Here is a 12083-nt window from a genome sequence, read left to right on the forward strand (position 1 = left end):
TGTCATTAATAAATCTGTTAGTTCAACTAAAATGACCCCAAAATATGATAAGGGCAGGAAATTAAGGAGAAAAAGTATAATTAGGAGATCAATATTTAAAAATAAAATGAAGGTCCAAAAATTCAATTTGTTTAGTAAAAATAGGGAATTAAAAATGCATTTAAGTATTTTATATTTGAAAGATCTGCACAATGTAAATTATAGTTAACAATACATAAAATACTTGTAAACAGAGGTGGAAATATGATGGACCAAATTAGGTTTGCAAGACCATGTCTAACCGAGTCAAAATATTCAAGGCCTAGGCCTAACTTGTGTTATTTGTCATGAACTTAGTTTAGGGCTAACTTGTTATTTCTCGTTGGGAGCCTTTGACTTAGCAATTGCCAAAAAACTACTGTGACATTTGACGACGCGCAGCTCTCCCAAAATCATGTTTAATTAATAAGAGACAAAATCATTTTTAATACTTTCCATCTTAAAGTCAAATTAAGATACTAACTAGTTAAAAGTTAAGGTTTCTCGAAGAAGATGAAGAAAATAGTAGAGAAACAAACAGAATTAGCAAAGGATGAGGAAATACATACATATTGACAAGTTGTTTTTATTGACAATTTATGATTGGAATATTTTGCAAGTTGTTTCCAATTTCAGACCATTGCTAGGTTTTTAACATGAATTGTTGAAATCAAAGTAAGCAATTTTGTGAGTGAGCCATGCAAAAAGCACACATGCGTACAAATTTTGTGTCGGCAAGGTTCCGATTGCAGCGACTATATGGCAAGGTCAGCATCCTTTGGAGGGTGACAGATGAAGATCTAAGAGTCAATATAATGTAAATATTATTTTATTATTATTAAAACTAATTTGACCACAATTAACTTGCATAAGGTCGGCAGATAAATCAGTTTGTGGGTTGAGGAACACCCAAAGAGGTTTAGGGCTCGAACTTTGTAAACTAACATAAACCACTAACTTACTACTAATGTATTAATGTTTCTCTATGCACACAATACTCCGCCGATTCCAATTATATTTCACTGCATGGACTGAAATGATTTAGAGTTTGAGTTTCTATTTATATAAAAAGGATATTAAATTGATTTTCTACTTTGAAACAGGTTTAAGTATGGGTTGTAGGTGGGCATCTATATCCCGTTACCCGTCCCTTACCCATGTTTTAAAATCAGAGAAAACTCAAACTCAGTCAAAAGCTGAAAAACCCGTCAAATTGAGTTTGGTTCGGACCACGGATATAGGTTTTGTTGCGCATATTCTAGTTGAACTCAAAATAGAAAGTACGAAACTTCAATCGGTGAACCTCCAAAAGCTGTCATAAGTGATATTGGATCAGTATATACTAATTTAGAAAATTGAAAAAAGAAGTCGGTTTCCATCCCTATACAAATGGAACAAAAGATACATAGGTCACAAAAATGACCAACTAATATGATAGTTAAAGAGTAATGATACATAGACACCCTTAGGTGGCAATACACCCTTTGACACCCACACAAAAATCTGACACGTAGTCACGTGGACCCCGCACAAGCACACTTTCTTTTTTCTCTCCTCTTCTCTCTTCCTAATACATGAGGTGTACAAGGGTGTATTAGAATAAAGGGTGTTTATGTATCATTACTCTAGTTAAAACATTATACAATATAATATATAATGACCTATTATGTTAAAAAAATCGATGGGGGAAATGATCATAGTATCATAAATAGATTTTTTTATTTTATTTTATCATAGTATCATAAATTGATAATTATCATATAAAAGGATAGATTAATCTGATGCTTTCAATGAAGCTACGACAACACGAGGAGACATGATATATTCACATATTAATTTCTAAGACATAGTTTATGCTGAAGGTAAACTGAGCATATATACCCAAAAACAACAGTGTGCACTTTGCAGCTCTTATTTTAAGAAAATTACATTCAGCAAAAACTCATTTTTATGAGGATATATAAAGATCAGGCATGATCATATTGTTTTGATAGTTGCAACAACAACTTCATTTGCCCAATAATTTTACTGAACTCATTGACCTATTACACTTGACAGAGAGAAGCCAAAAACTCACTCCCATAATGTATTTACTTGATTCGTTTAAGGTAAGAGCAGATCATAGTGTAATCCTAGTTTTTTTTTTTCCCCGCAAGAATATTGTAATTTTCTCTTCTATTTTATGTTCCAATTATTAACAAATACTTTGAGAACATGTTATATTGGTGTATATGTCGGGGTTTCATAATCCAGTGTTGGGAAAACACAATGTACTAGCTTCTCAAATATCCTAGCTCCTTACTTACACGCATTCTCAATGTCAAATATTTCCCTAGACGGGGTTTCTTGGAAGCTGATATAGGACATAATTGTAGACCATCACCAAGTATAATTATGGGGACCAAATTCGTGGAACCATCAGCAAGGTTTAAGATTTATAATTACTGTCTTGTGTTTTTTTCTTAATAAAAAACAAATATTATCGAAAAATCAAAGGTCCAAATGGGCTAGGTCATGTACCAAAGGATGTATAAAGAAATATGGAATATCTTCAATCCAAACACCTTCCCCATTATTTTTTTTTATTATTTTAAGCAAGGAGAGAGGACAGACATCAAGAGGCATCATCGACATCCCAACTAAGTTGGCACCTCAAGAGACCTCCGTCGTATGCCGCCAAACTCAAAAGATTTTATTAAAAAAGGGGGAAAAATATTTATCTGTAATTAGTAAATCCACATTTATCTCGAAAGAAATCAAGCCTCAATATTGTGGAACCACATATTGTTCCTTTTCCGTGGGCATACTTCCACTAACAACACTGGATGGTTCGACAACCACATGTGATTTCAAGGCATGTGATCCAGCATACACGTCATCGTGCTCAACAACAGTATCCGTCTGAACCTGCACCGATTCTACAGACCCTTCATGCACCTCTTGGTGCTCAACAACATGTGATGAATGTGGTGCACTCTCAATGGGAACTTTGAGACTCTCCTCCAACTCCCTCAGGCTCGAAAGATTGCGCTCACTCTCGTGAGAACCTTTGGGACTCTCCTCCAGCTCCCTCTGGCTCGAACGATTGTGATCCACCTCATCTGAAAGCAAACCAGAGACATCATCCATCGTGGGGTTCTCCAACACCTCCCTAGATGTCATATGTAACTTCTCTACTGTCTCAGAATGCACATCAACATGCGCAACAGGGGAAACAACTTCTAACACTGGCATAGTATGTGGCAACTCTCCAGGAGAAACTTTATCAAACACATTGTGTAATGGAAAGCTGAAAGTATTAAACACCTTCCCCATTTAAAATAGCATACTTAGCTAAAAAATGGGCTAATTGGTTGTTGTTTCTATGGGCTGATGTGAAGCTACTTTTGCCTCAGAAAGGTGTTATGAGATTGGAGAGGAGAATATGTTTCGATTGGATTTTGGTGGAATGTGAGCTGAGGTCTCGTTGACACTCAACTAGGTAATTATAAGCATTTTTCTTTGTGACTGACGAATAGTGGTATTTTTATCTTCAGATAATTTCAAATTCCTTTCCCACCATATATAATAAAGGTTTTTGATCCCTATAAATATATCAAATTTTCATTTTAGTCCTTTTAAAATTTTCCTTCAACTTTAAGTCCTTCAAAATTTTTTCATCTTCACTTTTGGTCCCTCTTTTAAAGTAAACTTAGATGTAGAATTTATATTTTTGAACAAAATTTTACAGAAAAATTCATAATATTATAAGAGCATCTCCCAAAAAAAATTAGAATTTTTTAACAAAATATGAATTTAATATAAATTTTTATATTTTTTATGGTTAAAAATTCATAATTAATTTATGTTTCGTTAAAAAATTATAATTTTTTTGATGAATTTTTTTTACAATATTCTATACATTTCATTAAAAAAATTAACTTAAAAATAGGGACCAAAAGCAGTGATTGAAAATTTTATAGGAACAAAAAGTTGAATGAATATTTTAGAAGGACTAAAACAAAAAGTTGGTATATTTATAGGGACCAAAAACATATTTAACCTTATAATAAATAATGATGGATATGATGCTAACTGCTAAGAACCTCCATAGGAGCATGCTATCTTTTAACCATTGAATAAAATTACCCTAGAGGAGAAAGGTATCAAATTTGTTTAGCTCATTCACAGTTCTTGAAATTGTGCTCAATGTTTTCACAATAGCCAAGACACATAGGGCAAACAAAAAAAAGTCATAAAAACGTTATTTTTATGTCAATTATTATTATTTTATAAAATATGTTTTTTTAGGAAATATTTTATAAAATAAGTTATATTTTATATAGCCATTAACCTATATTTTTTAGGTGAATTTCTCGATACAACCCTATAAACTTGAGTTTCTTAGTTGTGGATTACGTTGAATTTTAGACCGGTTTGATGAGCATGATATGAAAAGATATATAAAGCATGATAATGATTGGATATAAACAAAATAACAATTATCAAACCATGTGTTTGATGCAGAAAATATAATAAAATAAACATAATAAAAATATTTTATTATATCATATTTTATGTTACGGTAAGATATATATTATATTTAAATAACAAGTTATCCTTGTAAAATAGTTACATTTTTTTAAAAAAAATATTTTGTAATATTTTAAAATTTCGAAAATTAATAAATAATAACATTTTTAATTAAATGATTTAAAATTTATAAAAAAATGTTGAAACTATTAAATTATTATTATTTTAAGAAAAAAATCACGAGTAATTAAATAATTAAAAAATATATATTAGATAAGCTAAAAAAGATATGCAATATATTAAATGTAAATTATACATAAGCCCTTGAATTTTTTATTTAATTTGTTAAAAATTTTAAATTAATATTCAAATTTGATGTAATCTTCTTATTCTAAACAAAGCTTTGTTGCCCTAATTTTAACCTAATATTTTAGCAACTTTTCCCTCCTTCAAAACCTAACCATATTCCCTAATTCCCCTCCTCTAAACCCTAACCATGATTTCCTAACTTCACTCCTCCTAAAACCTATCTAATTGATTTCCATAAACCATATCTCCTAACTCCCCTCCTCCAAACCCTCACCAATATATTTTATTCCTTTCTCCTAAACCGAAATCTCTTTCTAAAACCATACCTTTCTCTTAAACCGAAATTTCTTAATCAACATGGCTTCCAGAAACATTCAGACTTTGCTGTCATACCACTGCCTCACTGATAACCATATCTTCATTCCATTCTGGTTTATACTAAATATATAGACTTTTGCTCTTATTCCTCACTGTTGTAAAGTATAAATCATTCTTTCAATCCCTTTTAATCTTTTGTAGGTCTGTTGGTGAAAATCCCTCTTTCCGATCTTGACAAAGCAATCAACAAGTTGAGACTGAAATACAGATCATATATCGTTGAATATGACTTGATGTTGTATCTGTTTTTTGCAAAATATACCTATTCTTAATTATTTGCATTCTATTTTATCAACGTTTGTGATGTTTTTGTTTGTTATTTTTTTAGGGTGCAGTATGCTTGCCAAACATGTTTGGCGGTGATTTTGGAGATCAAATTGGGCGCTATGCAATATTGACTGATCCTAAGTCCAACAAGTTTGAAGTATTGGTCGACAGAGTAAACGGAGCATTTTTTTCTCACAAAGGGATGGAAAGCGATTCGTGACTTTTACGGAATCGATCTTGGTGCCTGAATTACCTTGGTTTTTGTTGGTGACGGACAGTTTGATATACACTTGACTGATAGGTTTCACAAGAGTATCCCCTCCCCGGTTTTTGATCCCCCTATGCATTTCCTTCTTGACAAGATGAATTTGCAAACAACTTTCGATGACTATCTCCCCCCAATAACATCTCTTCTCGCTTATCGTCACAATATCACTGACATGGTTCTTGATTTCGAAAAAAAATTAACTGAGTATGATGTTACTAAAGGTTGCATGGTATGATACACTTTTCGTGTCCACCTTAACTTCTTTTATTCCTTTTCCGTTTAGTTGATATAAGTTACTTGGATTTCTAATTTTGCAGATTCTACATTACACCGGCAATGTTCCGCAGATGCTTGATACACTCAAGACAACTATGAATATTATCGACGATTGCGGTAACTTATGGGTGTGTGAGCTAACTTTTGCAACTTTTCCTTATGAACACTTCAAGATAGGACGACATTGGAATAGGTTTGTGGAAGCTCGCAGGCTCCGTGAAGGTGTGAAGATCAGAGGGGGTGCTCCGATAGTTGGGTCACATGATACCATCTACCTTGATGTTATTTACAATTAGTCCATGTTTAGATAAATTGTGCAACACATTTCCACTTTGAATTTTAAGTTTTAGTTTCTTAGAGTTTTGGAAGCATCTATTTTTTTGTCTTTGAATTTAGCAAATATCCCTTGAATTTCATAAATAATTTAGCCTTGCTTCCTTTGGTTTTTGATTTATATATTTGTGTTTGTGCTCCTCAAACTATATTTAGTAGCATTGCTGTGTTATTGAAGCATTTTAGTAGCATAGTTTTTAGTAACATTATTAGTAACAATTACTACCTTTTGGTGACACTCTTAGTAACATTATTACTAACAATTACTAATCCTAATCTCTAAAATATGTTTTGGGTGGAATCAAACTAAAATCCTAATCATAATTTCTCTCATTCAAGTAACTAAGAAATTTCATCCACATCTCTAAAGTAACTTTTTGGTGGAAACAAACTAAAATCCTTATTTCTCTCATTCAAATAATTACGGGATTTCATTCACATCTCTAAAATATGTTTTGGTTGGAAACAAACTAAAAATCCTAATTCCTCTCATTCAAGTAACTACTAAAGATTTCATCCACATCTCTAAAATAATTTTTAGGTGGAAACAAACTAAAATCATAATCCTAATTTCTCTCATTCAAGTAACTAAGAGATTTCATCCACATCTCTAAAATAACTTTTTGGTGGAAATAAACTAAAATCCTTATATCTCTCATTCAAATAAGTAGGGGATTTCATCCACATCTCTAAAATATGTTTTGGGTGGAAACAAACTAAATTCCTAATCCTAATTTCTCTCATTCAAGTAACTAAGAGATTTCATCCACATCTCTAAAGTAAATTTTTGGTGCAAACAAACTAAAATCCTTATTTCTCTCATTCAAATAATTAGGGGATTTCATCCACATCTCTAAAATATGTTTTGTGTGGAAATAAACTAAAAATCCTAATTCCTCTCATTCAAGTAACTACTAAAGATTTCATCCACATCTCTAAAATATGTTTTGGGTGGAAACAAATTAAAATCATAATCCTAATTTCTCTCATTCAAGTAACTAAGAGATTTAATCCACATCTCTAAAATATGTTTTGGCGAGTCAAAAAAAATGCCCCATCAAAAATATTAATTTCATTTTATTCATATTAATCTTTATCCAAAAATGTTGAGCATAATTTTATTCCACTTCAACTACATCCCTTTGTTCTGCGCCCCTTCCCTATTTACATGCCAATTCTTAAGCAAAACAAAGTGCCCCATCAACAATATTAATTTCATTTTATTCATATTAATCTTTATCCTAAAATGTTGGCCACTTCCTAATTTTGTTCCACTTTTTTGTGCTTATCCTGATAACTAATACTCTTTATTGCTCAACCGACATATCCTACTAACACGTATTGCACCTTTTTCCTATAAATATATCATAACTTATTAGCCAAACCATCTCAATCTAAATAAGCATCCTCTTTCTTGGAAAGGAAAAAACAAGCCGATGATGTCTGCCAAATACACTCCAATCTCAGCTGTTTCTGGAGGAAGAAAGAATCTCATGATGTGTGTGTGAGTTGCTCACATTTGGTTGATTCGAGAGAAGAAGATCCCCACTAGCATCATTTTCATGAACATGTTACTGGTCGATGAAAAGGTTTCTGCATGTTTGCACTCTTAGCTTTAAAATTAAATTAATGTCATCGTTGTTTTTTAGTTATGTAATTTAACCAGCTGTTTAATGTTGTTGTTTTCGTCAATAGGGTGGACGTATTCACGCCACAGCTAGAAAAGATTTGGTGGCAAAGTTCAGGTCTATGGTTGAAGAAGGGGGTACATATCAGCTCGAAGGACGGGTAATATCTGGTTCTAATATCGGTGAGAAGGTGTTTATTCCAAGGTTATCGCTAACACCATCTGATAATAGAATTCCTTTCAAATTTAAACGAAGGCAGTTTCCGATATCTGTCTCATTTGCAATGACTATTAACAAGAGTCAGGGTCAGTCGCTAGAACATGTTCGTGTCTACCTATCGTCTCCTATTTTTTCACATGGACAATTGTACGTCGCAATATCACGGGTTACTTCAAGGGGTGGTTTAAAAATATTGATTAATGACGACGACGGCAATGATAGCGATGTTGCATCAAATGTGGTCCACAGAGAAGTTTTCCGTAATGTGTAGGACTTTTTTGTGTACTGTTCATTTTCTTACTTATTGAAACTATTTGCATGTCAACAAACTTCAATTTCCCTTTCAAAATTATATGTTATTTTAAAGTAACACGAACTACGTACTAGAATTATGGAACAATAACAAAGTCTTTGGTATTGATATTTTGCTTTGATTCACGACAATTTTTAGATTCACGCGAACTACAGTGTCTTATTTTTCAGTGAATATTATTTTTTTTAAATGACACGTGCGTTAGCACGGGTCAATGGTCTAGTTTTAATAATTAATCTTCTTATATATTAAAGTTAACACAGAAGCATATTTTATCCCTAATTTTAACCTAAACCTATTGCATAAATTTACTATTTTAACCCTGATGCTAAATTCCTTTGTTTAACCTTATTGAATTTTCCCCCTTCTCATCTTCTTATATATCTTCTTTATATATTAAAATTAACACATAAGCATATTTTAGCCCTAATTTTAACCTAAACCTATTGCATAAATTTACTATTTTAACCCTGATGCTAAATTCTTTTGTTTAACCTTATCTTCTTATATATTAAAGTTAACACATAAACATATTTTAGCCCTAATTTTAACCTAAACCTATTGCATAAATTTACTATTTTAACCCTGATGCTAAATTCCTTTGTTTAACCTTATTGAATTTTCCCCCTTCTCAATTTCTCGATACATCTTCTTATATATTAAAGTTAACACATAAGCATATTTTAGCCCTAATTTTAACCTAAACCTATTGCATAAATTTACTATTTTAACCCTGATGCTAAATTCCTTTGTTTAACCTTATCTTCTTATATATTAAAATTAACACATAAGCATATTTTAGCCCTAATTTAAACCTAAACCTATTGCATAAATTTACTATTTTAACCCTGATGCTAAATTCCTTTGTTTAACCTTATTGAATTTTTCCCCTTCTCAATTTCTCGATACATCTTCTTATATATTAAAGTTAACACAGAAGCATATTTTAGCCCTAATTTTAATCTAAACCTATTGCATAAATTTACTATTTTAACCCTAATGCTCACACCTAATCTCCTATTTTCATGAACAACCCTAATGTTCAGACCTAATCTCCTATTTTCATGAACAAAGCAAATCAGCATCGCTTTATTTCCCCTATTTCTTCAAAACAAATCGCCCTATTTCTTCAACAAAACAAATCGCCATATCGGAATAAAAGGGTTTTGAAAGATTATAGCAACATTTTTTTTTGTTAATATTACAAACAGGTGGAAGAAACATTTCAACAAATAGTTAAAGGGTATCATTTACGGTAAATGTCAAATATTCTATAAAAGGAAAATTATTTAAATAAAACATTTTACATGTTGAGGTTAAGAATGAGTTATTTTTAGGTAACAAAATATAACATTAACATATAATTTTTACAAAATAATGAAGTAACATTTTGTCTAAAAAAAAAAAAAAAAAAAAAAAAAAAGATGAAGTAACATACCAATAATATAACATTGACATATAATTTTAACAAAAGAATGAAGTAAGACACGATTGATAAAAATTAATATTTTTAAGGTGAATAAGTGTGGTGTCTGAGGTTGAATTCGAACATCTGCATATATTTGGAACCACAATGTATATGACTCGTGCGGCAGCACGGGTGGAAAGTCTAGTTTACTTTTAAATATTCTAATTGTAATAGATTTTAGATTTAGGTTATGTAAATTACATAATTATTACCATTGTGACAAAATAATATATATTTTAATAATTAATTATTAATATCTTGTAAAAAAAAATTAATTATTAATATTTCAAATTTGATATGAAATTAGTTTTAAATTATATTTTATCGGGTTTATTTTTTTATTTTTAGTTATATAACATATGGATAAATCCTGAAATTATTTTATTGTATTTTCATGTTGGTTTCTAACCGAACTCGTACTTAGGATAAGAATTTTAACTAATGAAGCAATATAGGATAAGATTTAAGATTAACTGGTCATATTATGTTGTGTCATCAAACACTGAAATGAGATATAATTGTTCTTTTTTTTTTTTTTTTTTTTTGAAAATGCTAAAATGAAATTTATATAACTATCAAAAGAGTCAACCAGCACAAGGTGTGCTTAGGAAGACATTAAAGATCCAAGTACAATCCAAAAAAAAAAAAGAGAAAAACAAGAACCAAAGGAAAATTAAGTTACAGCAGAGAGACACATCAAAGGGTTTTGCCTGCAATCATTATAGTGGAAATCAAAGAAGACAAACTTCGATTTGAACCACCAAAAAATTATAAGCTTAACATGTTCACATCTTATATCTTGACCATCAAATGGAAGTGAAGTAACTTTAAATTTTTTGTTTTGTTTTGTTTTGATGTGCTATAATGCCCATAAAATCAATACATTTAATATTTTTTTATTGGTGGACAAATTACACTAATTTTGTAATTAACATGATCTACTCAACCAATTATAGATTGGTTCAAGTGGTAATAGAGTTGATCTCCTTAAGCATGTGGTCAAGAGTTTGAATCTTGTTCATGCGTATAAAAAAAATCTGTTGGAAGAGGAGAACCCAATTTTTATGTACCACTTATTTCGTAATAAAGATTATTCAATTCTAAAGGTGGAGGAGACTTCATACAAATGTTATGGCAAAAAAAATAATCTGCTCCAAAAAAATTGACCTGCTCTAATTACCGCAGCTCAAATAAACCCAATTTTTTAATCAAATAATAATACATGCATTGAACAAATTTAAGCATAACAAGTACAATCATCAAATGAAAAGTTGGCCAAATTTATTCATTAAAATTAAAAGAACACAGTTGCTAGATGAGGCAAACATGCTTGCCCCATTTATTAAAATGATATACACCCCACACTAAAATAGATATAATGCATATTTGAATTGATGATGAATTTAACTAAATCACGGTGATACACCATGATTTTGACAAAAGCCACGCATTCAAAATCCAACAAAATTATATACTATAATTTCGTGAAAGTCAATCGTGCACATAAACAAGAAGTAAAATAAAAACGATAATGAAAGTAGTAGTAACATAAGTACTCGTATGGCTTTGAACCTTTCACATGAAGATGAAACTCTATGAACATTGGAAACCATTAGGAACAGATTTTTCACAAGCACTAAGTAGGAGACTAAGTGTGACAGGCACATTCAAGTTGATACCAAGAACATTAGCCTTAATAGCGGTACAAAGACAAACTGCTGCGTCCAAATCAGCCAAACCTTGAATCAATGTACAACACTTGCTTGAAGCAGGACTTCCAACAATAACATTAACAAGTCCTAGAACATCAGCACATACACCTAGCTTTAATGTGTCACTAGGACATTTTTGTGATGTTGAAGGAGTTGGAGGACTAGACTTAGGTGTTGTCGAAGGTGGTGGAGTACTAGCCTTAGGTGGAGGGCTAGCCTTAGGTGTTGTAGAAGGTGGTGGAGGACTTGTTGGAGTTGGTTTGCATGAACCACAAGCATGTGAAAATGTTGAATAAGAAAGGAGAGAAAATAATATAATTAGTGCACTAAGCTTGTTGGAAGCCATTCTTAAGAAATGTGTACACTAATTGTTTTTGTATGT

The 12083-nt window shown here is 31.2% G+C and overlaps 1 protein-coding gene across 1 annotated transcript; it reads right to left on the reverse strand.

Annotated features, from left to right (window-relative positions):
• Nucleotides 1–11248: 11248 nt before the first annotated feature.
• On the reverse strand, nucleotides 11249–12083 carry LOC11437009 (pEARLI1-like lipid transfer protein 1). The gene has a single exon (XM_003588735.3). The coding sequence runs from the start codon at nucleotides 12045–12047 to the stop codon at nucleotides 11583–11585; it is 465 nt and encodes a 154-aa protein (XP_003588783.1). The 5' UTR covers nucleotides 12048–12083; the 3' UTR covers nucleotides 11249–11582.

The sequence above is a fragment of the Medicago truncatula genome, chromosome 1, assembly GCF_003473485.1.
Source record: "Medicago truncatula cultivar Jemalong A17 chromosome 1, MtrunA17r5.0-ANR, whole genome shotgun sequence".
Lineage (NCBI taxonomy): Eukaryota > Viridiplantae > Streptophyta > Magnoliopsida > Fabales > Fabaceae > Medicago > Medicago truncatula.